Source organism: Typha angustifolia, chromosome 15, assembly GCF_048772165.1.
Source record: "Typha angustifolia cultivar Huaian chromosome 15, ASM4877216v1, whole genome shotgun sequence".
NCBI lineage: Eukaryota > Viridiplantae > Streptophyta > Magnoliopsida > Poales > Typhaceae > Typha > Typha angustifolia.
Window position 1 is genome coordinate 19,436,898 of NC_133253.1, and position 27,746 is coordinate 19,464,643.

At 36.1% G+C, this 27,746-nt stretch overlaps 3 protein-coding genes and 1 long non-coding RNA gene across 4 annotated transcripts; 1 reads left to right on the forward strand and 3 right to left on the reverse strand.

Moving 5' to 3' along the window:
• Positions 1-793: 793 nt before the first annotated feature.
• On the reverse strand, positions 794-1,513 carry LOC140779627 (copper transporter 5.1). Its single transcript, XM_073124791.1, has one exon. It carries the CDS (start codon positions 1,425-1,427, stop codon positions 987-989), a length of 441 nt encoding a protein of 146 aa, XP_072980892.1. The 5' UTR covers positions 1,428-1,513; the 3' UTR covers positions 794-986.
• Positions 1,514-2,877: 1,364 nt separating this feature from the next.
• Positions 2,878-5,990, reverse strand: LOC140779628 (uncharacterized). The gene is made up of 3 exons (XR_012107376.1): positions 5,824-5,990; positions 3,395-3,456; positions 2,878-3,252 (listed from the first exon to the last, which is right to left on the reverse strand). It is a non-coding gene; the product is annotated as an uncharacterized lncRNA (long non-coding RNA).
• A 1,743-nt stretch (positions 5,991-7,733) lies between these two features.
• Positions 7,734-10,013, reverse strand: LOC140779117 (cation/calcium exchanger 4-like). Its single transcript, XM_073124094.1, has one exon. It carries the CDS (start codon positions 9,777-9,779, stop codon positions 7,869-7,871), a length of 1,911 nt encoding a protein of 636 aa, XP_072980195.1. The 5' UTR covers positions 9,780-10,013; the 3' UTR covers positions 7,734-7,868.
• Positions 10,014-10,853: 840 nt separating this feature from the next.
• On the forward strand, positions 10,854-27,535 carry LOC140779079 (protein SEMI-ROLLED LEAF 2-like). The gene is made up of 20 exons (XM_073124040.1): positions 10,854-10,991; positions 11,241-11,429; positions 13,258-13,332; positions 14,264-14,379; positions 15,999-16,113; positions 16,259-16,387; positions 17,290-17,337; positions 18,573-18,775; positions 18,872-19,068; positions 19,206-19,498; positions 19,782-19,931; positions 20,026-20,454; positions 20,578-20,727; positions 21,695-21,767; positions 22,970-23,094; positions 24,134-24,334; positions 24,441-24,578; positions 24,663-24,788; positions 26,173-26,400; positions 27,113-27,535. Exons 2-20 carry the CDS (start codon positions 11,295-11,297, stop codon positions 27,272-27,274), a joined length of 3,093 nt encoding a protein of 1,030 aa, XP_072980141.1. The 5' UTR covers positions 10,854-10,991; positions 11,241-11,294; the 3' UTR covers positions 27,275-27,535.
• Positions 27,536-27,746: the final 211 nt, after the last annotated feature.

A 27,746-nucleotide genomic window follows, 5' to 3' on the forward strand; every position in this document is an offset into this window, starting at 1 on the left:
TTTGCTGATATTTAGCTACTTGTAACTTGCCTAGCATCTAATATTCCTAACAATTGGATGGTCACTAACACTCAATCTACTTCTAGCAACAAAATCATTGATAAGTACTTTTAGCATCATTGGAATGTTGATACACTAAAAACATGAATACATGCATCTGCATCCAGTGAAGAACAATGTCAAGAAGTTAATCATACCAACCTACAGAGATAACCTGGTTTGATATGGTCGTACGATTATCTATGAAACATTCATTTGAGTGACTAAACAGCTTGTAACTTACCTAGCATCTAATATTCCTAATCATTGGATGGTCCTCTATACTCAATCTACTTCTAGCAACAAAAGCATCGATAAGTATTTCTAGAATCATTTGAACGTCGATAAACTGAAAAATGAATACATGCATCTGCATCCAGTGAAGAACAATGTCAAGAAGTTAATCATATCAACCTACAGAAATAACCTGGTTTGATATGGTTGTATGATAATCTATGAAACACTTTAGAGTAAAAAAAAACAGTATAATTCTGCAACAAGTAGTTACGAGCTGTAATTATGTACAGGGAGGCAAAAACTGGAACCACTCTTCTTTATGCCATGTCTAACAAACTCAGCTAATGTTCAATCGAAAGCAAAGAACACATTACACTTGCTCTGCCGTATTCAATTAAATACTTCTCTGATATGTGAAATTACTGATACAGGACAACCAGTAGCACCAACAACAGCAAGAAACCCATCCTTTCAATCGACCAGTCAAGTTTCCTTTACTTGTGTACACATAATTAAAGGAAAAAAAGACATTATTGACCGTCTATTATTTCCCCTTTCAAATCACAAGCAGAAATGTCCATTCTTTATCCAACAACAACAGTTCTTTCTATTTCTGAGATCAGTAAGGAATAAGATAATATTGAACACGAAACTTTCCCAGATTTATTATAAGATTAAAAAGTAAAACATGAAACTGGGGAGAATACCAACTATGAACAAGCGCAAGGGTTCTCGAGGGCAACAAGATCTTCCTGTCCTTCGCCCCTAAAGACGAGATACCCGACAGCCAAACCTAAGACGATGGCGATGAACACGCCGCCGTTAAAAGACATGACGGCGAGCATGAGAAGGTACCCGATCGCGGAGTTGACCCCGAAGAGGACGGCGGAGGCGAACCTCTCCGGCGACCAGACTCGTCCGGCGCCGGCACTGGAGGAGAAGAGGAGCGGAGCCTCGACGGCCGACGGAGGGAGGGGCTTGGCCTTGGAGAGGATCTTAAAACGGATCCGACGGTCCTCCATGTACTGGTAGAAGACGGAGATGAGGAAGAGTGCGAGGAGGCTGAGCCCGTAGCTCAGCCACGAATCGGTTCGCCATGAATCGAAGAGGATGGTGACCCTTATGCCCCAGTAGAAGGTCATGTGCATCATCTTGGATGTGGGGGGGAATAGGAGGAAATGAGAGTGGCAGGAATGGAAAATTCACAGATCGGAAGCAAGAGGAGTAGAGGACGCCAGCCGCCAGCCGGGAAACTGGAAATATATACACTCTATGTGATTCCATCTGATAATTTACGCCCTTGTAAGTCGAGATAATTACAACATTGTTATTAATTAAGGATTGAATGATTTGACTTTAAATATAAGGATTTTTGTCCACAAAAAACAGACTTTAAATACAAGGAATAGTTATGAAGTGTTGGCAATTAATTTATTACATAATGGTCGTTAATCATCATTTTGCTATGTCATGTAACAATAACCAATAAATAGCTAAGGGCGACACTAAATCAAAAAAGAAACAATAAAAAGGAGTTGTTGCAATAAGGGAATTCCGAAATCATACCAAAGAAAAAGAAAGGGCTTTATAGTTGTACATGCGCAAGGCTATTTTCGAAGTTTTCAAAAAGAACAGAGGGGTATCGGAGTGACGACAAAGGAAGAGTCGTAGACGAGAATGTGCAGTACAAGTTGTACTACAGTATACTGCACAACAAGGTGAGGTAAGCGCTCGCATCCCCAATTCCCCACCCACCAACGTTATTACATGTGGCGAATGATTTGCATCCTCCAACCTGGCGCTTATGACGTAATTAATGCCCTTTGAAATGCTATAGTCGAAAGCATGTCATTTAGTCATTTTGTGTTCTTGACTAAAACTCATCATTTGCAGTAAAATGTTCTTTATCTCAACCAATCTATATATATATGTGATCCACTTGGAAATTACAAAGTTAAAGAAGCTTTACTAAGCGGTTAGGATAATCAACCAAGTATTATGAACAACATGTAGTAAGATGACGTACTTACGAAGAGAGTTACCTATGGAAAAAACTTTCAAGGTCTAATTTTCTTCCAGATAAGAAGGTAGAGATTACAAATAACAAGTAGCACCAGGACCAAGTAAGATATTTGAATAAGAAAACAAAGATGTTTATTTCAAACACAAATTAAGGTTCGCAATTTAACGCAATTAATATTACTTGCATAAAGTTGTATATTTATCAATTTTACCTGTTCTCATCACAAAGTGAGGGTGAGATGGAGGGACAGGTAATTTGAGAATAAAAGGGCATAAAATCTATGGCAAATATTCTCAACTTTAGTAGCATTTACTGAAATCAGGAAGTACTTTTGACACAACGGTTTAACCAGTCTATAACATATATGTAAATTAAAAGGCAGCAAATGTTTCACAATCCCTATATTGCTATAACAATATTTAACAGAATTTTAAATTAACAATATTTAATAGAAAATTAATAATCTTGAAATTACCTATTTATCATCTTCCATTGGATAGGAAGCTTTGTAATTTTGAAGCTACAGAGACATGGTGAAGGTTTCAGTTGTGAAAAATCATGTTTATAATCGTGATTTTAGCAATAAAGGACAAGTATTATCTAGGCAGGTTTACAATTCAAGATGATAACAGAATTATAAAGAACAAGTTTCAACTCGGGTCACAAAGATCAAATAATACACGTGAGGAAGTATGATTGTCAATAATATATTTACGGGGAAGATCACTGACACACCTTACTAGATGGAGCTGCGATAATCATCAATAGTACTAGATTGAAATTACAGTTCAGAGAGGTAAGCATCTGATAGGTAATGACAATATGAAAAAAAGATAATATATATAGCTAAGCAAGCTTTGAAGTTTGAATCTATCCAAGTTAACCTTCACCTTTAAGTTTGGTGTTGGTTTTCTTTTTGGCAAACTTTTTGTGTCAACAACCTATAGCTCAACCTTCACAATGTGATCAGAAAAGTTAGCTGACGATTGGTAATGATCAATAATGCTAGATTGAAATTAATAATGACAATAGAAATATATATATAGTATATTCAAGGTAGCTAAACAAGCTTTGAATCTATCCAAGTTAATTTACCTTTAAGTTCCGTTTTGGTTTTCTTTTCAGGAAACATTTTTGTCAACAATCTAATTCATAATCTGATAAGAAAAATTAGCACAGTAAACATACAAAAGAGGGAGAAAACAATACAACATGTGAACATGAGGGTCACAATTTATTGCCACTACTAGTAAAGGAGGTATTGGCAATTTGGCTCAAATTAAAAAGATTCTGTAGAAAAATAAGAAAAGAGACTTTTAGATAAATTGAAGAGCATAAATATAACTGCATATTTGACAGTACAATACTTGATTTTTAAAACAAACCTCTCAAGCTTCAAGAGTTCCATAGTGATAGATCTAAAATACTATAAAAAGCAAGGTAAATTATTAACATTAAAATCTTTTGATATAAGATACAAAGATAGAAGATTATCAAAACCAGTAAACGAGAACTTACATGCAAAATAACAAGAGTCAAGATTATGATTAAGAAATAGATGGGCTTAAAGATAGGAAAAGATTTGAGACAGATAATTTGTGTATCAGTTGTAGCTGTCGAAGAACAAAAACCAAGGTAGAAAAATATCTGCAATCAGGATCTACTTATTGCTAAACATAATTGGAATCAATAAGGCATAAATGCAAGGACCAAGGTTTTATAGTAGGCACTGAAGCTAAGATTCAGGTGAAGGAAATGTAATCCAAGAAACAAATCGAGAGGATGAATTAGTTGTCATTCATGTATTGCAACTCTATAGCACAACAAAATAGCAACTCATTACCCAGACAACCAAATTCTTCCAATGTAAAGTTACAAACTATCATGTGAGCTCAGCAATGGATTAGTGCAATGAAAAATTTAGCCAAGGTTATATCATTATAACAAGATTGAAGTACCATTAAGCCAAATTGAACTTGGTTAATAAATTATATGGAAAGATCATGTCTGAACACCAAAGATGGAATTGAGAACTCGCTATAATTCCCAAGATGGAAACTAGACAACTGGAAAGCCAGAAGAGAAATTAGAACATCTGAAAATATGATCTTAACTCAAGTTTATTAAAGCAAATCGCACTTGACAAGTTTTATGGAACTACTTCTAAAGCAAGTCACATATGAACAAAACTGACTTTAACTAACGGATCTTTGCATTTGTAACTCAGTTTTCAATTTCTAATTTGACTATAATGCAATAACGATAGTCTATCACAAACTGGGGACATATCTGTAGTTCTAACAAAATAGAATAGTTAAATATCTAGAACAAACAAAATAACATTTAAGTCATTTTGTTTTCTTGACTAGTAAACTTCTGCTATTCCAACCAATTAATTATGTGATTCTTTTGGAAATCACAAAGTTAGGAAGTTTTACTAAGAAGTTGGATATTCAATCAAGTATCATGAGCAAGATATAGTAAGATAGGACGCTTCCAGAGGGAGTTACAGATTATTACGAATCAAATTTGGAACGATCCATCCGTAGGATGTTCTTAAGATTTTAAGGAGTAGTAATCTCGAAAGTTAAGTTAAGTTTATTTATCTTGCATTACTTATCGTCCTTATCTTTTACCGTTGCCGTTGATCGTCGTTATTTTTCTAGGAGTAAATCATAGCCGTAGAACCTCCAACGCTTCGAAACCCTAACCGCCACCTTCCTTTAGCAACCGCCCTACCCTACAGCGGTCCACCACTACTCTTGGCCGTCCGCCACCCTCCGACGACGATTAATTACTATTCTATCCTATTTTGATCTTGCTCCACTATTTTAATCATACATTTTCATCCGAATCTTTAATTGACTTCATTCTAAAGTCATTCAATTTGAAACTTTTGATATTACTATCTCTCAAAATCTTAGGATTATCCTACAGACGGATCATTCCAGATCTGGTTCGTAACATAGATAGAGAAACTTTTTAGGTCTATTTACTATCAAATAATAAACAAAGTAGAGAGTAATTTACAATGACGGGTAGTAATATGACCACTAAGTAAAAGATCCGAATAGGAAGACATTGATGTCTAATTGGTGCACAACAGCACAAATCAAGGTTGATACTTAAAACATAACTAATATTATGCATACTTGTAATCTAGAGAAAATATAATGAGACAATGAAATTACCTAAGCAATTAAATCACATGATTTGAATTAAAATCCAAAACCACGAACTACAAGATGAGGTCAAAATCCATAACGAAAACGAGAGATCGAGTCTTTTATTTTTAGATTCAATGCATCGGTCTCCTATAACATGTCAGGAGCAGATCGATCATGGAATTAGAGTACGAAAAAATGATGTCAAAGGTTAATGCGTTCCTTGGCATCGTTCGTCTACTCTAAAGAAACTCAAACTCCCCTCAACAAGAAACCAGAATAGAGAACTCATCATACAAATCAACCATCACGAACAAATAAAGAATAAGATTCCATATACAAGAAACAAACCAATCGAACCTGATCTCTCATCATATCGCGATGTCTCAATCCGACCTTGGACGACGAAGAAGATGATCCAGTCTCATCTGATGGATTCGCGGCCTATGGAAACCCGACGTGATGGAAACCCTAGGTGAAGACGGACGAACCCAAGACAGAGGAGGAGAAGAGAGGAGAGGAGAGGAGGGAAAAAGGAATCCGAGCGAAGCAAGACTGACCTCGGTAAAGAAACGCGCGTCTCCTTTTAAAGACATAGTAGACTCGCAATACGCGGGGCCCACGAGATACGCAGGACCCACGGACACGTGTAACGTGTCACGTTGCATCGCCGTTAACCCCTAACCACTTACTCAGACTAATATAGAAACGCCGTCTAAATGTAACGTTAAACTTATTTCGCGTGGGTAGCACGCGGGCGTTGTGGATGGCGGGAACTTGAGTGAGATGATTTGAATAACGCTTTCTTTTCTTCTTTTCCTTTTTTGATTGATCGGATAATGTTGCTCGCCTCGCTTAAGCTAGAAAAAAAAAATATTAAAGATGATTACATCAGCAATATTTACTTATTATTCTGACCAAGTACCATTATTTTCTATTTTTCTTATTTGTGAATAAAACAAAGCAAATATAGTTGATACCGTTGAGAAGGTGAAAGGGAAGAAGATGTCGGTGCTTGGTAATGAATTTGTTCTTAATAATAAAGTCAGATATCATAGAGCCATTTAAAGACGCTATAATCAAGGGCAAAATAAATGCTTAAACTGTCATTTTTAAAAATTTATGGGCATCTGTCAACAAGTCAAAAAACATCATTTTGCTGCCCGTTGAATTCCCGTTACCTTCAAATAAGAATTGGTTTTCATGGAACTGGCTGGGAACTGGAACTCCATTTCAGATCTCATGGTATTTCATGTGAAGTATTCATCATTACACAAGAAGAGTATTCTATGAACATCTACATATACAAAATATCAAATCACTGTGCAGGCAAACCAGGATCCGGACGAATTACATTCATCATAAGTCAACTGAAAAGGATGATGAGAAAACTCTGCCCAAATACCAGAGAGATGAAAAGGATTGCATCATAAAATAAAACTAGACGAAGACAAAAGGAATAGAAACTACGTTATCAACTCTTAAAGACTTCAGAGAATAAACTTCACTCTGTGATCTACTCAAACAATAATTCAGAAACCCAAAACATGAAAAATCCAGAGCATTCCGAAGCAATAAAGATAAGAGGAATGATAGTTGGAGTTTGTTCAAGCCCAAGGCAGGACTTCAGAAAACTTCAAACAAATTCTCTCTTCACCAAGTTATTAGAAAAACATAAGCTGCCATGATGATAAAAAAACATAAGGAAGCACAAGAATAGCACATAGGCATGAATTATTGGCAAATCGAAAGGCCATTATTGTCCATCTTTACTGAAACTTTGTTGGAGTTGCCCATCCTTGCTGTGCATATAATCAGTTCAGAAAAGAGTACAAATAAATGGAAAGCATCGGTATATCACATTCCCCACCGCCACTAATCACCCCACATAGAGTTTAAAGCAGGTCGCCATACACACTCAAACAGATATAAACAAGGAAAATTTTGCATAGCTCAACAGCACCTTTTGCATAAAAGTACACAAATGAACAGAAAAAGGAAAACTGATCTGACTAGCAACCGGTAAATGACTGATACGGAGTCAATTTCACAATTTAGCGAAGTAAGCATAATGATGTTAAGGATTAATATACATAATGTATTCTACAGGCAATCCTAGAAACAAGCTTAAAAGACACATAATATTTCTTGCCAGTGACACATCAAGCGAAAGGATGAGGTGCGAAATAATTTTAGTTATCAAAAGCATAATATATAGAAGAGGGAAAGCAGTAATATAGTAATTTATCATTCATCTAAATATGTGCAATGTTTTACTCCTATCAAGTATACAAGGCTATGTAAATGTGGTACTTGCTTGGATTTCCATACCGGTTAGATTATTTACATAATCCAAACAACCATGTTCTGACAAATCTGTAGACTTCTTAATTTGCAAAATAATGTTAGTGCAGACCAAACATCAGTCTGTTTCCAGCTGCTGCACTCACCCTAATTGACAGAAATATCAGATAAAGAGCTATAAGGCTAATTCCTAGCATCTTACTAGGACGCATTTCACTACGGTGGAGAGCGAAAAGAACCCAGAGGAGGCCACATAGAAGAAACCCCATGGTATAAATCAATGAACCATTCTTTGGAAGAACATAGGATGCAGGCCTCGCTGACCATGCTGCAATCAACACTGAGATTCCTAGACCAACAAGCGTGTTGAACATGGGCCCAGCATAGCATCCTGAGATAGCAACTTGAACCTCATCACTGCCTTTCAGTGCCAAAGCTACGTTTGACGTCAAGTCACCCATTGAATTACCCCATGCTAACACTGTTAAACCAAGAATAGATGGGTTGATATGCAGAATTGTGCCCAAGGCTACCAAAAGTGCAAGCAACTCATTAGCAACAATGTAAAACCAGATGATACTCATAAAGAAACCTCCTAGAACCCATGGCAACAAGTATCTTCGTGGTGGATTCTCATTAGTGGTAAATAGCAAAGCCAAGGCCCCAAGAAACACTCCGACAATGCCAGCAACTGTATAAGCGTTCATATTAACTCTGGAGTCCTCCTTGTCATGGGTGTCCCAAAGAAATGCCAAAAGAAATGGTGCTAGGGAAGCACTAGTGACCGCGAATGCCTTTGACCACCTATCTTCCTCGACGACGGGAATGGTGCACCTTCTTGGGAAGGTCAGTGGCATCTCCGCGAAAGCTAAAACTTTGAGCAGCAACGACTTATCATCCTCTGCTTCATCCCTCCAACCCCAGAGAGGCTTTGACTTATCAAACGTACCATTCCTGTGTCCATAATTTGAGAAGATAGCCACATGCGAAGCCCACGTCCATTGAGGGAGCGAGGTAAACTGAGGCACATCGCCAATGGCACCATCGTCAAGAAATTGGTTGTAAATGGACGTGTCCTCGTCCCCTCCATTAGAAAAGATGCTTCCTGCAACTGGAATCAAAGGGTGCACCGCGTCCAACTTCAACATATGAGCATGCTTCCCCAATAGCTCATGCGCTGCCACGACAAAGGCATAAACCAAGTATATCATAACAAACGTAGCTGCTCCAATAATATCCACCTTCCCAATAATCAAAATTATTGACAACACAACCAATGCGAACAGGAAGAAGGTAACATCCCTGATAAAGCATTTACGATCAATCTGAACATTCTTCTTCGCAACACACAAAGAGACTATCCCAACAACCACACAAGTAACAAATAAAGCTCCACCTAGAACACTATTCAGGCCAACTTCACCTGAGCCAGAGCCCATAAAAGCTGCTATGCTTGCGAAAACATCCGGAGCACCATTTCCGAGAGGGAGGAGCGTAACCCCAGCGACGGTCGGAGGAAGCCTCAGTAAGTTCGCCAGCTTTGAAAGGCTACAGCAAAAGTAATCGGCAGCAGTATTGCCCAATAGATAAAACAACGCAAGTAGCCATAGAACAAGCACGGCGTAACCCAATACATGAAAATTCTCACAAGTGCAGTGGAAGAACATGAAGTAATCAAACAGCCCACCGTAGCTGCACTCTCTATGTGACCTCAGGAACTCGCAAGCATTGGCAAAGCCCTCGTGTTGGGTTATGCCGGAGCAAACTGCATTGGGATTGACGACAAATTCTAAATTTTCAGATATATTCGCCGAATTGCGTAAAGAAAGCTCGGCTATCTGCCGACGGGGATTGATGTTGGACTCGTAAATCTTCCACGGGGGGCCAAAATTTGATCTTTGGTTTAGAAATGGATTCCTAACAACGTCGCCTCTATTGTATAAGAAGAGGAGCAATACCAGAGCACACGATGCAGCGAAAGCTGCACGATATCCGTGCTTCGGCTTCGTCATCCCCAAGAAATTCCGCAGCGAGGCGCACCGAGTAGCGGATGAGAAATATAGATTGGATCGCTTAAGAGAATTAGTGTAGGCGATGAGGATTTTGAGGGGTCAATTAGAGTTTTCTAACCTGAATCTAATTGGGTATTTTTGGGAGGCGTGCCTCGGAATTGGTGATGCCTCCTCTCGTACGAGAGAGAGGAACTCGGAGCAGTTACGCGTCTCCGTGCGGTGGTTCCCGCGTAAGCGGAGACTAGCGGCAGGCACGTGCACTGAACGTGGCATAAAGGCCCAACTAAGAAGTGGCTTATAATTCTAAAGCCAGCATGCTATTATTCGTGGGCTAGATTAGATGATGGTCTGAGCCCATTACATTTTATATAAATAAATATATATATATATATATATATATATATATTGATCAATATTGTGGATATATTTCACTTATTCTAATGTGTATTTTATCTAAATTATAGGAGCTTATTTGAAAGGTCATCCTTCTTTACCTCCTCCCTTATTAGTTATTGGGCATTATCCTTATATCTCTTAGTTGTTAGAGTTGGTTAACTCTTCATTTATTGCTGTCTATTATAAGCAAATTCACAGTTATAAATCTTTTTCATCTCAAAATTTATTAAGCTTACATTAAGTATTAAATTTAAGATCATCTAATTTATTAGAAGTCGAAATTCTAAACAGATCTTTTAAAACTCGTCTGGGTAATCCCTTTGGTAACCAATTAACCATTAATCCATATATGATTTAATTTACTTTGTTCGCGTCTCGTTATTGATTCTAATAACGTGACTTCTTCCACATCGTTCAGCTGCGATCGGCATGCCAGCTGTAACGATCGCTCATAATCGGTGGGCTTCTTGGATATTAAAAGATTATCAAGCAAAAGAAAGAAAAAAAAAGAAAAAGAAAAAGAAAAAGAAAATAGTAGTGGGCCGCATCAACGGTCATCGCTAACCCGTTCCAAAAATCCAACACGCGCGCAATAGCGATATCCCGACAACCAACGTCTTCATTTGATCTCCTCGCTTCGCTTTACTCGCATCTAGTTGCAATTATATATATATAGATACTAAGACGTTTATTGCCTACAGAAATCTCTCAGCATTGCAATATTTCCGCACGGGAGGGAGAGGGAAGCGGAAGAGGAGGGAGAAAAGAGACGGTCTCTCCTCGTAATCCCTCTATCCGTTGTCGCCGCCTCTCGAGGTAAATCTCGACATGAGATTGATTCCCCCCCTTCTCTTTGCCTCAATACCTCGCAATTCTGTCTCGATCGCGTAATTCTCTCGAATGATTTTGCGATCGATGGTATTTTGTTCAAATCTATTGGGGGAGATGGGTTCTTGGATGGCGTTGACGTTAGATCGTGGGAGCAGCTCGATGGTTTAAAGAATTGTTTACTTACGTCGCGAGATGATTCGAGAATTGATTAGTCTCCTTTGTTGCTTAATGCAGAATAATGCTTGGATCTGAGACCTCCAATTGAGGTGGTTATACCTGCGTTAGAAGATGGGGGTGATTTCAAGGAAGGTTTTGCCTGCATGTGGAAGCTTATGTTTCTTTTGCCCTTCGTTGCGAGCTAGGTCTCGACAGCCAGTTAAGCGGTACAAGAAACTCCTGTCAGACATTTTCCCCCGATCACAGGTTTGATCTGATTTGGTCCTAATGCTATTTTCTTCGATATGTTGGGACTATTAGATTTTTTTTAATTTTCTTCTATTTTTGACGTTTTTACTATAAATTTACTTTATTTTTTATTGCTGTTGAATGTTAAACGTGAATTCCAGTTACAATGCAGTGTGCCATTGTGGAAGTTGTGTTATTTTATATGGTTGAAAAAAATAATTAGGAACCACACGTTTCATATCTGCTGATTTCACTTTCTATAGATGAACCATAGTGCATCATGCTTTCGTCATCAGACTCACATTTGATGAAATTCTTTCTTCTATAATTTTTTGATCACTTGACTCCTCGTTCTATCAATATATTTGACTTCTTATTCTATCGATTAAACCTAGGCATGCCAACAAACATGTATGTCTTGGACCCTGTGCAGGTTGCATGGGTATACAACAAGGAGTGCACTTGGATGAAATATGAGTTTTTTAAAACTCTGATAGGAGCAGTAGGTCTTATACTCTTATCTCATACTTTGACATAGGTTTACAGTGTTACTAAAAGTAAATAATTCTCAGAGCAATCCGTCTAAGATGTTTTCTACACAGCTTATGACTAGAGCTTCTAGTCTTAAGTTTATGCTTCCTAAATCCTGCCTTAGGCAATTGGTTAATCAGTTTACTATTTAGCACCTGCTATAAGTTGTAACTGTCTTCTTGGATGCACACACACATGCATATACACATAAGACATAAGTGTGTTTGTGTGCGTAAATAGAAGAAAATGGTAATTACTTCATCGTTTTCATCTTAGAAATCATCTTTTGTCCCATTACTGCATTATTGTATGGAACAAAGATGTTATTGTTATAGTAGTCAATATTGTCTTATTGTAACAAACTTATCAGTGTTAGAAGTCTCATTATAACAAGTACTTGAATTTTCAGCTATTTATTCTTAACTCGTAAGGCAAGCTTGGATTTTGAAGTAGAGTTTGTTATAAAGAAATATATTGCTCCTAACAAAGACAAATTGTGTGTGTTGGGGGGTGGGGGTAGGGGAGGGGGAAGGATTACGGATTACAGTTCGTTAATAGGCTGCCTCTCCATGCTGGAAAGAAGAAAATGGCACTGAAATAAATATCACCAATGCATAATCCCTCGCAGGACTACCTATCTAAACCTATACAAGAGGCAATTTCTTGCTTCTGCTGAAAGATAGTGAACATAAGGTACCAACTTCCAATTTTTCAAATGATGAATGCTTTGCATCTGAGAGCCAGGGGAAATATTTGTAGTCTAAAACGTTAACAAACTTGAGAAAAAAGTGAGCTTAACATGGCACTTATATGGCATATCGGATAGAATGAGTACTGCATCTGCGTGAAATACAGCGTAGTTTATATGTTAGTATTGTGTGGTGAGCTATCTTAAAATTGATCGAAACCTACTGATAGAAAGACAAAAGAACAAGACGCTCTCTGGATAAAATTACAACTAGAGAATAAGCTACATGAGAATTGACTATTAAGATGGTTTTGATATGTTCAACAATGACAACATAGAACATTAGTACAAAGGACTGATTTAATTTAAGTAGAAGGTGCTTTGAGAGGAACACAAGGCAAAGTGGTTAAGAAAAGATATGATAGAGCTTGATTGTTATGAAGTCTTACATTAAATAGATAAAGGAAAGAAGGGATCCGTACAACTGAGTAGTTGACCTCAAATATATGGAACTAAAGTCTTTACTACCATCGTTGTTATTCTTTGCTTGTTTAATTTAGTTCTGTGCTTCTAGGCCTAATTAGAAACTAGAAAGAGCTAATGCAGTCACAAATACTTGTCTTGCAGGATGAACAACCCAATGATAGAAGAATTGCCAAATTGTGCGAGTATGCTTCCAAAAATCCTTTGCGTATTCCAAAGGTAATGCTCCATTTTTCGCCTTTGAATGCTGACAAGTTTCATCTTTTAAATATGAAATGTCTTTTCTTCATTGATATTCTCTGTAAAGCATGCAAAATAAGAATTGATATATTGGCCTTCTGTTATTGATGCTTTCTGTGCTACTTATTGGTTGGACTGGACAACTGAGGCTACTATGTTCTTCGCTGAACTTTGAATTTCTCTTGTCATTCATTAATTAGTAGATTGAAGGATAAGAAGAGCATCCATCAAATGAATTTACCTATTTCTCTAAATAATATCACTTTCGTTCTTCAAAAAGTACTCTTTTTTGTTCCTATTCTATCTTCAAGCAGTTTGGCTGTCTGATTTCTTACACCAGCATACTAATGATCAACATTTATCAAAGATTAAAAAGGATGAATACTTGACAAATATCATCATTCTCATCAAACCGTATTCTCCAACAATATAATATGCAACACACCATAATTGTAAAGGTCTCATGAGACTTGACGTCATAATGAATCTCACCCTTATCAACCCTCTGTAAGTTATATTAAGTTCCTTAATCCTTACCCAAGCCAAATGTTGGTGAGAGTGAGGCTGCCATGAATCTGTAATGGTATTTGGTACTTGAGCTGCTTATTGTCATTTCTCAGATTCCTGCAACAAGAAATCTTCCAAAGTTTCTATTGTCTTTGCAAAACCAGTATAAAATATAAACAAATGAGAAAAAAAATATTTTCTATGTTAAACTATGTTTATGATTTCTACAGTTTTACTTGCTTTTTTTTTCCCTAGATGGATGGAACTAAAGAAAATAATTCTCATAACAATAATATAATTCTCACAAAGTTATTTCTCTTTCTTCATAGATTTTATGCTTTTGAGATTTAATATTCAACACTTTTGCTTATGAAATTCGTTTATACTTGTATACTTTTTGTAGATTACAAATTATTTGGAGCAAAGGTGCTACAAGGAATTACGACTCGAGCGCTTTGGCTCAGTAAAAGTCATCATGTGCATTTATCGTAAATTATTAAGTTCTTGTAAGGAGCAAATGTAAGCTCTTCTTCTAATAAACTCAATTCTTTTCCATTCCATTCTCAAATTTTATCTCCCTCTAGGTCATACTTGGGCTTTCTAAAGTCATCTTAGTGAATTCGGAGCCATACACTATTTGATTACTGCAGTAATAATTTAATATCATTTTGTCCACTAATTGATTTTTTGGCGTAAATCCTCCCTTACTCCCTATTCTGTTTTTTTTTTGGATCATTAAATGTATATAACTGATTGTTTAAAGAGCAATGTACATGCATATATTACAAAATGATAGAGAAAGTAAAGTTCATTTACTTCATCAGAAACTCTGGGAACATGAGTATAATTTTGCTAATCTGGATACACACACACATATATATACACAGAACATATAACTATATATAGTGGGGCATTTGGACCAAAAAAAAACCCTCTTCAGTTTCTAAAATAGCAAAAAGTGGCTCTTGTGTGCATCTTTTATATAAATTGTGTGCATTTCCTAATAGAAAGATGGATATCTAGTGTAAAAAATGAATACACTAATTTCAAGAGCTCAATCTTGCTATTACTGAAACTTAAGGGTTTTTGTGGAAATAACTCATATATAACCAATGATAAATAATATTGTCCATCATTTATGATTTTTTGTTCAGAATCATGTTGGTTACTTGGTTTCCACCAGGGATGGCTCATGTATGGTGCTATACTTTGGAGTTTGGTTGATGAAGATAGTAATTTCTGATTTTGTGTTATATACATGTCCATTCAGATCATTCTCAGGTTTAAAATGGTTCTCACTTAGGAAGTATGTGGCTATTAAAAAACTGAACAAATGAAAAGGATTCATCAAACTGACTGCAATAATTTGGTTCATGAGGTTCTCTTCTTGTTGCAATTGCTTCTGAATTGGAGTTTTAAAACCATATAGGATGCACCTTGAAATAGTCAGATTGCAGTGAACCTCGAATGTGGCTTGTCAAAAAATTATAACTTCGTTGGTTTTGACCTTCTGTTAATAGTGATGCTCACTTTCAGTATCTTTTAAATGAGGAAATATTTAGGCATTTATATTATGCAAATTGCAAAAGAAGGTGCCTGTGTTGTGTCAGTTGGACTAGAAATTTTGGATTAAACAATTGGAAAAGGTTTCAACACCTTTCTTACCATGAATATACCTCAGGTTTTGAAAAAAAAAAAAGAAGTCATCCCAAGATGAGAGGTAAAAGTAAATTCTTGCTCTGGACACTGAGATATGTGTGTGTGTGTGTGTGTATATATATATACAACCAAATTGTATATCAACTTATTGCAAGACATACTTTTACTCTGTGCCCCTTGACTACTGAGATGCACGAGTGAGCTACAGCTTTGCCACTTTGGCAGCTATTGCATGTCTTACATCTTATAGAAGTAATCTGATAAATGGTAACAGTTGGGTTCTTACTTTTGTTTCCAATGAAAGTTGTTTCTGAAGTACAATATTTGCCAATCAGATACCTTCAAGACAATGACATACACATAGATTTATGATCTTATTTTATCTATTTTTTTGTAACTCCTTTTCTATTTTCTTATGTGATTCTGTGTCATTATCAATGAAACTCAGGCAATGATGATCAAATTTACTCTGGGTGCAGGCCATTGTTTGCTAGCAGCTTATTGACCATAATACATACTCTTTTGGATCAAACAAGACAGAATGAAATGTGTACGATTGGATGCCACGCCCTTTTTGACTTTGTGACCAATCAGGTTTTTTTTTTTTCTTTTCTTTTTGAATCAGAAATCGTGGTTATTTGTAGGTTTGCAGTACTTTGAGAAAGAAAACCTTGTCAAGGTGGACTAGCTCATTCCTTACAGGAAACACATATTGATCTTCTTTATCATTATTCTTCAGAGTGATGGCACTTACATGTTCAATTTGGAACTCCTAATTCCCAAACTATGCCAGCTGGTTCAAGAAATGGGTGAGGATGACAGTGTGCTTAAGTTGCGTGCAGCAGGGCTTCAAGCTCTTTCTTCCATGGTAGTTCTTTCCATGATCCCATGTTAAATTTTTACTGTCTTCTGTGAATATGTATATATTTGAAGTCTGGATAGATGCACTAGCATTGTTGATTCTAGAGTTGAACTTTTCCAAGATTAGTACTAAGACTTCAGCACTGATTTCCTTGCCATTCAGTGGGCTATTCTATAGCATGATAGGCAACTGAGTCAGATGGCAAGAGAGAGTGGACCTGGAAATATGATCTTCTGGCCTTGGCCATCGTGGCCCAAAATGTGTGGCCACTTATTCTTCTTTTAGTTAATTTCTTGTTATAATTTAGGTTCATGGTTTTCCTTGCCTTGCTTCAGTGTAGTTCTTCCGCTCTGTTTTGTTAAGTGCCCTGTTAATTTAAATTAAATGGCTGTTTGAAGTACAAAAAGTTTGAATCTACCCTGTTTTCATGAGACATTCACAGAAGTTATTGACACCTTGTATGAGTGCAATAAGACTAAATATTGGTACCAACTGGATGATATCATAATTACAGTTGCCTACAAAAAACAAGCACCTGTTAAATTGAGCAAGTGACTTATATTCCAGCCCAAGTAATACATGCACGTTTCCTGTTAAGGTGTGCTTCTTCTTTGTTTAGATTGTCTTATTGCATATATGAATAATTTTGGATTATCAAGCAAGTCTATGGGATGCATCACATGATAATCTTTGAATGTGTCAATTATGTGCTTTATTCTAGGCACAGCAAAATCTTCTGCTGTAGAAATTGCATTTAACTTGAAGAAGGATCTCTTTGCTCACACATTTTTTGTCTCATATGTTCAACTTAACTATTTAGTACTTTTTTTGGCCAATTATCTTATATTAAACTATCAAATAATATATGGTTGATGATGTCGCTTATTTGCGTTTATTTTCCTGTACAGGTTTGGTTTATGGGTGAACATTCTCATGTCTCCACTGAATTCGACAATGTAAGCTCATATCACAATACATACATGTGAATGTGTGTGGCTATAGACTTATATTAATAATTGAAACAAATAAAATTTTGCTAGACGAAGTACACTACTAGTGAGACTCTTTATGAATTAAAAGACGAGATTGAAATATGCACAAACTCCATAAATTTAATGTAGAAAAACTTCTATCAACCAAAGGTAAAAAGACCACGTACCTCTTCTATAAGGTAAAGCCAAGTATTATGAATATAGTGGTTACGAAAACACTTACAAATTGATTGCTATTATCCGCAAACGTCACAATAGTATTTTGCTTGACTCCTCTTTAATGCACCACCTCTTGTGCTTGGTTCGCAACCTTATTGACTCTTAAGGTTGTGGCTTAGCCTTAGTGACCCTTGAGACAATCTCAAGTACCTTCTTCAATCTTGAAGTGAGCATGAGATAGATCCAATATCTTCAAGCTTTAAGCATTTTCAAGAGTGCATCTTCCTTCTCTTTAGTGTAGCTTGATGTAGCCTCTAGAGGTGCCCCTCACATTTTAAGTTTTCTTTTTATATCCCCAGAAAGATAACCTCCAAAAAACCCTAATTTGGTCAAATAAAAGCCAACTTGACAAAACCGTTCGAACCAGATTTAGAGCATTCAAATGATTTGAGTTCCAGCTAATCGTGTTCCAAAAATCCTGTTTGAATGGATACCAACGTTTGAAGACTTTGGCCTGCTGCTCGAACGTATTTCTCAACAGATTGAGCTCTCTAGAAAATCATGTTCGAACGCAATTCCCATGTTGGACAGATTAAGCTCTCTGGAACTTGTTCGAATGCAATTCCCACATTAGAAAGCCGCTTCCCCTTGCGATGCGTATCACATTCAAACATATCATTGTACTGGAAAACTGTTCGGACGGATTTCCAACTCTTATTAAAATGTGCTTTGCAGGAAAAGCCGTTCGAACGGATTGGTGTGCCACTCAAAGTTTGTTCGAACGGATTCAAATTGAAAATCTCTTTTGCCTCCAAGATGTGCTTTTGATTTTTACAATTGAATCTAACAAGTTACAAATTATAAGGTTTTTGTTTTGTCACAAATTAACCAACTACAAGTGCTAACAATAATGGAAGTTTTGTTAATTTGGCATATATGAGAATAAAGTTATCCACTAAACATAGTGAAGGATTGTTGTTTACTTCTTCAGTCATTTCAAAATCAAAATGTTTCATAAGACATCACTAATTTGTCCACAGGTTGTCTCAGTAGTCCTGGAAAATTATGAGAATCCATATGATAAATATGAAAATCTTAATGTCACCAATCAAGAGTCCCATAACCGCTGGGTGCATGAAGTCCGTAAAGCTGAGGGTCATGTATCTCCTTCCCTTATTGCCATGACAAGGGTTCCTTCTTGGAAAGACATTGTAAATGATCGAGGCGTACTAAATTTGGCCACGTAAGACTTTGTAAGCTTTAACATTAGTATTTCTGCATTTCAGCTTCTTTTGCTTTCTAATTAAGTATACCTTTTCATCTGATCATTGCTCTACAGGGAAGAAGTAAATAGTCCTGGCTTTTGGTCAAGGGTCTGTCTGCATAACATGGCCAAGTTAGCCAGGGAAGCAACAACAGTACGGCGTGTCTTGGAGGCTTTGTTTCGTCACTTTGATAACAACAATCTCTGGTCACCTTCTAATGGGCTCGCTCTATGCATCTTGATGGATATGCAAACAGTAATGGATAAATCAGGTAATACTTAAACTCTTTCAGTTTGAAACTGAGTTGCTACATTTTAATAAGTAAGCAGTCAGATGTCAATGTAGAGTTTTGGAACAGTCTGATGGCAAGAGAAGTCTTAACTATGATTCATGGTTTTAATATTGCAGGTCAAAACACACATTTGTTGTTATCTATTTTAGTCAAGCATCTTGAACACAAAACAGTGTTAAAACTTCCTGATATGCAGCTAGACATTGTTGAAGTCACTACCTGCCTTGCTAAACACTCAAAAGCTCAAACTTCTGTAGCAATAATTGGTGCAATAAGTGATCTGGTGAGGCATTTGCGCAAAAGCATGCAATGTGCACTATCTAATGCAGGTCTTGACGATGACACAATGAAGTTGAATAATAGATTTCAAAAAGCTGTGGATGAATGCCTTGTTCAGTTGTGTAAAAAGGTTAGGGCTTCTGATTTAATATTATTGCTGAACGTGACAGAATTTGCTTCTGACCTCAGTATCCATCCAATAGTTATAACAAGTCCTAAATTGAGACTGTTAATTTGGCATGCTTTTGTTTTTCGTCATAGATAAATCTATATAATTATATAACATTTGTTTTGCTAGAATTGCCACATGACTCGTGAAGCTCACAATGTCATACTCCATAACCATCGTCCTGCTAAAGATGCGTAAAATTATAAGATTCCAATTACATACCTTCTTTCTTCTCTGCTATCAGGTTGGTGATGCTGGACCTGTTCTTGATGTGATGGCTGTAATGTTGGAGAACATTTCAACTGCCATACCTCTTGCACGATCAACTATTTCTGTGGTCTATCGTACAGCTCAAATAATTGCATCCCTGCCGAATTTGTCATATCAAAATAAGGTGAGGAGATATATAATCACATAATTTTTCTTTTTATTCATGAATAACTTATAAATGTTCAATAATATATGTGTAACCTTATGATGTATTACAGGCATTTCCTGAAGCACTTTTTCACCAGTTGCTTTTAACCATGGTCCACCCAGATCGTGAAACACATGTAGGAGCACACCGTATCTTCTCTATAGTTCTTGTTCCATCTTCTGTCTGTCCGCGCTCCTCTTCAGCCACTTCAGAATCAGCCAACCCATACGATCTTCAACGGACACTATCAAGAACTGTCTCTGTCTTTTCATCTTCAGCTGCTCTTTTTGGGAAGCTGAGAAGAGAAATGTTTTCCTCACAAGAAAGAGCATACCAAGACAACATTGATAAAGTTTCCTACAGTGATGATGATGGGCAACAAAATAATATAAATGATGCAAAATTACATAAATTTCAGTCTTCTCATAGCAGAAGTTATATTATAAAAGACACACCATTGCCATCAACTGCAGATAGATTGAGTAACTCACAGGAGATGGTATGTTAGATGCAATGTGGTAATAACTTAAGTTATATCTGATTTAATCAGCTTGTCAGAAGTAATGCTGAAAATTCCTTCAGATATCATTAGATTGACTCTTTCCAATGCATTAAACTTCAGGATCCAATCTCCCTTAGGTTGAGCAATCGTCAGATTACTCTTCTGTTTTCCTCCTTATGGGCACAAGCCATGTCGCCTAATAATGGTCCCAAAAACTATGAAGCTATTGGTCATACTTACAGCTTGATTCTGCTCTTTTGTCAAGCCAAGGTAGGTTCACGTTATGGAATGCTATTTTCTATTAGTACCAATTTGAAGTTGCAACTTTCTGTTTTAATATCATTTTGTTATTAGGGGTAATATTGAATTGTTACTGTTCGTTTCAGCTATGACCTACAGGTATTGCCCAAAAAAGGGAGAATGAGTTAATAATGTATTTGGGCAGCCTGTTTCAGTACAACTTTTTGTATTCTGAAAGTAATTAGATCTTTCTGAACAACATAAGACTGACATATATTGCAAGTTTAATTTATTATAGATAAAGCTTCCAACCCTTAATTTTCTGAGGACCAACTTGGCACCAAAAGTTCCAAGCTTTAACCAATCATGCAGTATTACGAAAAATTTCAGGAAATCCTGATTCATTTTTTTAAAAAGAAAAAAAATTGTCATGGTGTAATTCTCACTTTTATTCCATATGATGTTCTTCACTTCTTAGTTATCCAGCTTCAATGCACATCCCGTGAAATAACACTGAGGGGCATCTAACAGGAAGCATCTTTGATGTTTAAACAAAAATTGGGTGAGTCAGGGAGACAGATGTTTAGATGCATCGTGCAAGTGGCAACTGATGAAGTTCTTGTGGATATGCTAGAAGATGAAAGAGACATGATGCAAAGAGAGAAATAGAAGTAAAAGGAAAAAAGATATGTTGGTGAAATTTCTAGAGTCTATTTAAAAGTAGAGGGAGAAAAGTCTTGATTATCTAGTATCATATACGTATTTGGGAGATATGTTATGTTACAACTCATGATGGCAGCGCATGTCTAATTAAAGGCCCTGCAACTATCCATTAATTATCTTTAGACCAATCCTAGTTAGTAGTTGCATACCATTAGTCTGTACTACTTCCCCCATATGTCGAATCTGCTATCATGTTAAGAATTTGGACTTTCTGTTTTTGCAGATACTTGAGTTAGTTTTTCTATGCTTCTGACCTTAATATTTTTTGGTGCAGAACTCATTCCAGGAGGTCTTGATTCGTAGTTTTCAACTTGCTTTTTCATTAAGAACCATTTCTCTTCGAGGAGGTATCTTGAACATTTGATTTAGTTTTCGACCTCATCATAGTTCAGCTAGTTTTTTTAATGCCATTGAAGGTTGGATGCTAGATTCTCTTATATTCCTGAAATTTCTTAAAGAAACATTTATATATTATTAAGTTTTCTGTCATATTGATTTAGTAGTAAGTTCTCTTTCAATGTTGCTTTGTCTTAAATATCACCATCAGCACACAACAATATTGAAGTATGTGGAAGTTTCATCATAAATCTGCAAAAATAACTTTATGGCATTAGTGGTTTTTCTTTATTTTTGTACTTTTGCAAAAAATGGTTTTTCTTGGGCATCTATATAATTTTTACAACAGTTATGTGAACTTCAAAATCGTGCTATGCATGTATCATTGCATTAGTGACCTATAAAGTAACACACAGCAGCATAGTCTAGCTGGGGCAAAAACCTTGAAATTTGATGTGTATGAGGGACCTGCTGAGCTGATAATTTCAACAGTTAAGAGCACAAGATTCAGAGGCAAATGGTGCAAGTTATCAAAATTTGACACATGCTAGAGAAGTCAAAATATTGCATTGTGGTCTACACACTAGAAATTATTTCGTGCCTAAAAGATTTAAATGTAGATCTTATTACCTCTGAAGGGATCTTTAAAAGCTCTGTGCAAGCCTAATAATGCCAAATAGTAAAGGAAAGGATTACTCATCTTTCATTTTTGTGGTGGTCCTTTTCTAAAAGATATTTGTAGTACCTAGTACAATTATGGTCTTAACAATTACTATTTTATCTTAAGGTAAATGCTTGAAGAATTTGAAGGTTCTTGTTTCTTCTCTTTATGTGGACTATTTTCATATTAGGGCCATGATACTTGGTTGAATTTTTCTGTCCAAAAAGTTTGTAAAATTTCTTAAACTTCTAATATACTATTTGATTTCCTTTAGTAGAATAACAATTGTAGGAAATTGGCTAGACTCTACTACTTTACAGATTTGCAACTTTTGTTTTTAAATGTTGAGGTTGAAGATTATTATCATCTCATGCCATATGGGCAGATCTTTCATTCCATTAGCTTTTTAATTATTTGTTTACTTTCATTATTCAGTTTTATATGGATATATTCTCTTATCAAGATATAAAAAGAGAATTATTTGATATGATTTCTCATTAATTTGTTGATTAAAGCAATTACTCTAGTTTATGTGTCTGTCAACCTTTGCAGGTGTTCTGCCACCATCACGACGCCGATCACTTTTCACATTAGCAACTTCTATGGTTGTGTTTTCTTCAAAAGCTTTTAATATTTCTCCTCTCATTCCATTTGCTAAATCATCCCTCGAGAAGACAGTAAGCTAGTTTCCTTTTTTCAGTAGAAGTCTCCAATTTATTCGTCAAGAATAATCATGAAGATATATGGCATATGCATATAATTTTCTAGTTTATCTAGATATAAAATCAACACATGAACGGGATACTTTCTTTCAATCATGGCATGCTTTTAATTGATTTGTTGACCCAAAATGCAATAACCTTATTCCTTTTTCCTATTTCTAGCATTTCTCTACTGTTCCAAACATTTTGAATTGGTAAAATTGTTTCAATTAGTTATACTTCTGATTCTACCATTGGAGTCTATTAAATAGCATCTTCTATGTCCTTGTAAATTGTAACTTGTCTAATTTCTTTTTTCATTTGAGTTTTTTATGGTTCTTAGAATGTATGATAAAGCCTAGAGATCTTCAATTGTTGTTCAGTATGCCTTTAGATTTATGTTCCTGTGCCAATCCTTTACATTCTTGGGGTTTTTTTTACATATTGATACTGAAAACTTTCAAAATATCATAATTGCCACGAAAGTCTTTTGACTCTTTTAAAATTGTCAGTGTTAGTTTCAAATGGATATTTCTAATAGATTATTGTTAAGGTTAACAAATACATATAGATGATTAAAATACACTTCTTATTTCTTTAAGTTCGAGTATAAAATATTTATCAATGACTCAATACAGATAGGATTTTTTTAGAGGAGAGGGTTTTTGTCTAGCATAAAAGAAGAATTTTCTTTTCTTGTATTGTAATATGGGGTAAGTACTGGATAACTTTTGAACAATTTTAAATAATTTATACAAGAGCAAAATGGTCCTTTTGAATCTTTGTTCAGTTTTAATTTGATAACAGAATGACATGTTTGAAAGACCTCAAAGATTTCAGTAGCAATTATGTTATTTTGAAGATTGTAGTGGTAATTATGATTTTTGAAAGTTTTTAGTGGCAATTAATAAAGATCCCTACATTCTTTTACACAACAAGTTCTATATTTAACCATCATTGGCTCAGTGCTCTTTAAGTGTAGATTAATCTTAACAATATGTGATACTGTTACCAGGTTGATCCTTTTCTCCAGTTGGATGAAGATTGGAGACTGCAGGCTGTTGAGACAGCAGATGATTGCACGACGAGAGTTTATGGTTCAAAAGAAGATGATGATGCTTCTCTGGAATCTCTTTCAGCAATTACAAGGAAGGAAGATCAATCAAAGCAATCCATGGTTTCACTGATCATGAACAGCTTGGGAAATATATCAGATGTTGGTGCTCCACTGATTATTTTAGTATCTATTTTTTTCTATGACAATAGCAGCCTGTTATCCTTACTCGTGAAAGGATGCTATTGACTTCTCCCCATCTATGCAGCTAGAGTTATCCACTGTAAGAAAGCAGTTGCTTGATGACTTTTCTCCAGATGATGTATGTCCTCTGGGTGCTCAGTTTATTGAGCCACCTGGACAGATGTCCCTGTATAGTTTGAAAAGAGACTATAAGTCTCAAGAGGTAATCACCACTCATAATTTACTGGTTATGATGTTTATGGAAAGATGCTCCACTTGAAGTTATATTTGTCTCCATTTTCCACAGATCATCCCCCTAGATTTTGCATTGGATGATGATACTCTGACCGAACAATTTGATGGTCTAGCTGATTCTAAATCAAAGTTTACCTTGGACGGTAATCTTTTGAGCATCAATCAGCTACTTGAATCAGTATGTATATAACTTTCCTGATAACTTCAATTTATGTTTATATTGCCTGATAAACTTAGTAGTTAGTACACTTAAAATATGGAGGGCTAAGTTCACGATATGTTCTCATGTGGCCTAGGCTCCAATAGTTTATTATACATTTAGTCTATTTATATTCAGGTTTGTCAATAAACATATGGTTTTTATGCAGTTCTCTAACTGCACAGATGTATCAACTTCCTACTATATGAACTCACTGCTTGGAAATGATGCTATTCACAACATTTGCAAGATTAAGTTCATTTACAGGAAGTTTTAACGTGACAATTCAAACAAATTGTATGTGAGCTTGTCAAAATTGAACATTATATAACTGGATGTATCATTTTTGAGTAGGAAGTCATGAAGCATTTGAACATTAGTTTAACTAACTCCTTGGGTTTTTTCAATTTTATCGTTGAACATGTTGAATAATTATCAGTCTTAACCATGCATGTTTTTTTGTGTGCTTTTGTATAAAAATGTGTGCAATGATATGTACATGCACATTTTTATAGATATAAGCAAATATATACTTTCATAGAGAAGCCATGTTTGAATTACATTGATAATTGTCAAGATTTGAACAGGTACATATCTTACAATTTTCTAGAATATCCAGATAGCAAATAGAGCTAAGTGATGCATCTCTAGCACCTGCAATTATTTGTTTGATATGCCGATGGTTGTGGGCAATAATGCCCTACAATTTTTCATAGTGAGTATACCTTTCCTTTCATTCATGGGTGGGTGGTGGGTGGATGGTGGGGGTATTCAGGTGATTGACATTACCGAAGAAGAGGTTCTAGGGTGCAAGTTGATTGGGTCAAATTTTGGTATAGCTTGATCGAGACCGGACTGCATTACCAACTTCAGTTCTGAGATTTGGAACCCAATCCAGATCAATGCACTTGGTAGATTGGGTTGTCACGACCATCCTGGATGGTTCCAGTTTTAGTTGTGTAAACCAAACTAACAAAGGTAGAACTTTCATCTATATGGTTCCATGAAGTCTACTTAAGATCCATACCTGATCCGATCAATGTTAGATCCAATCAATATGTACTTAAGATCCTCAGATTCAGGTAAAATTTTGTTTCAGTTATCACCTGTTCCTCTGTAGTCTAATTTTGAAATGAACATGTTATGTCAAAACATATGGATTTTGAGGAATTTGGCATAAAGTGGTACAATGAGTATCGTTATGTTTTGTGGATCCATCTTCTCTTTCAGCCTTTTGCTTCTTAAATACTTAATGTTGTTCATATATCTTATGACATAACTAATATTTTGAGAATAATATTTTCATGAAATTTAAGTAATTCTTAACAGAGGAAATAAATAAAATGTTAATAAACATGTTCAGGTTTTGGAGACAACACGACAAGTTGGAAGATTGTCAGTGACAGGCACTTCTGTTTTACCATTCAAAGAAATGGCTAGCCATTGTGAAGCTCTGTTGGTGGGTAAACAAGAAAAGTTGTCTGCATTCATGACTGTCCAGCATGAGCAGGAAGTTTCTACCACTGGCTTTCACAGAAATCTCAATGAAGTGAAATGGCCCACATACACATCCTCTGAACAGTTTGAAATGGTACAGAACTCTTCTATTCTTTTTCTTCGTATACTTCTGCACTTTGACATACAATATTTGATAATTTGATGGTTTATTGTTAACTTTTGTGAACACAGTTCTTTTGGAAAAGCTGAAACGCTGTTTTGTCTATTCTTCCCATGTTCCAACTTCCAAGTCTTACTTGGACTTTTGGACTACCTGTTACTCATTCCAAATTGATCGAGTAAATTAGAGAATTAAAAATGTCTGGAAATTTCTTCACTATCTTCAAGTTAGAGTCTCGTTTGGTATTCAGGTCCACACAAGATGCAATTGCATAATTTTTCTTCTCTAAATATCAATTGATATTGTGCCACCTTCTGTAAAGTGGTTACAATTGCAAATGGAATCATTCTGTGCCCAATCTCCAAGTTAGAGTCTTATTTGGTATTCAGGTCCACACAAGATGCAATTTTATAACTATTCTTCTTTAAATATCAATTGATATTTTACCTCCTTCTGTGAAGTGGTTACAATTGCAAATAGAATCTCTCCGTGCCCCATCTTTGGTCGCCAAATCTATTCTCTTCCTGAACATCCAGTGAAACTCATCTTGTGAGGCGTGAAACTTGCTGATTTTGTGATTTTACTGCACTGTGCACTCTGCATAAACCCATTCTTGTGTTCCTTTCCGTCACAAGCTTATGCTGAAGTTTCTGTTATGTTTGCTCGGCTAATGTCTTTAATGCAGATTGGAGGTCCTTCTATTGAGCAGAACTCCAGCGCATATCCACACAAAGTGTCTGCAACCTCTCCACTCCTGTACGCAACTGACTATCAGTGCCAGCCTCACTACTTCAAGCTCCCTGCTTCAAGCCCTTTTGATAACTTCCTCAAGGCTGCTGGCTGTTGAGTTTGCATTCTTCAAATGGTATGTGGCCCTCTTGTTTATAATCATGTGAAGTAGGTTGTGCCTAGAAGCTTGGACAAGTCTCACATCCCGCTGGTGGTGGCTCCTCCGTTCTCTTTTTTACATACCAATATAGTACTAAATTACAGTCAAAGTGGTTTTGGAACTTCTCATACATCATTCGTTTATTTTATACAACCGATAAATTCGGATGTGGATATCATACTTAAACAGTTAGAGAGGTGGCTCCACCTTCCAGTGGTCTTGGTTGATTATTATGTTGATTCAGTTGATTCATAATCATGTCTAATGTAATTATGTCCTAAAAGAAGAGCAATCCGTATTAATATCTACTTAATTTGTGTTGTCATACTGCATTTTTTTTATATATATAAAAAAAACTCTCCCTCCTACAAACACTTGCAAGCACCATGAGATCATGCTTTTCTGTGCTTATCAGCAAGCGAGTGCTCCT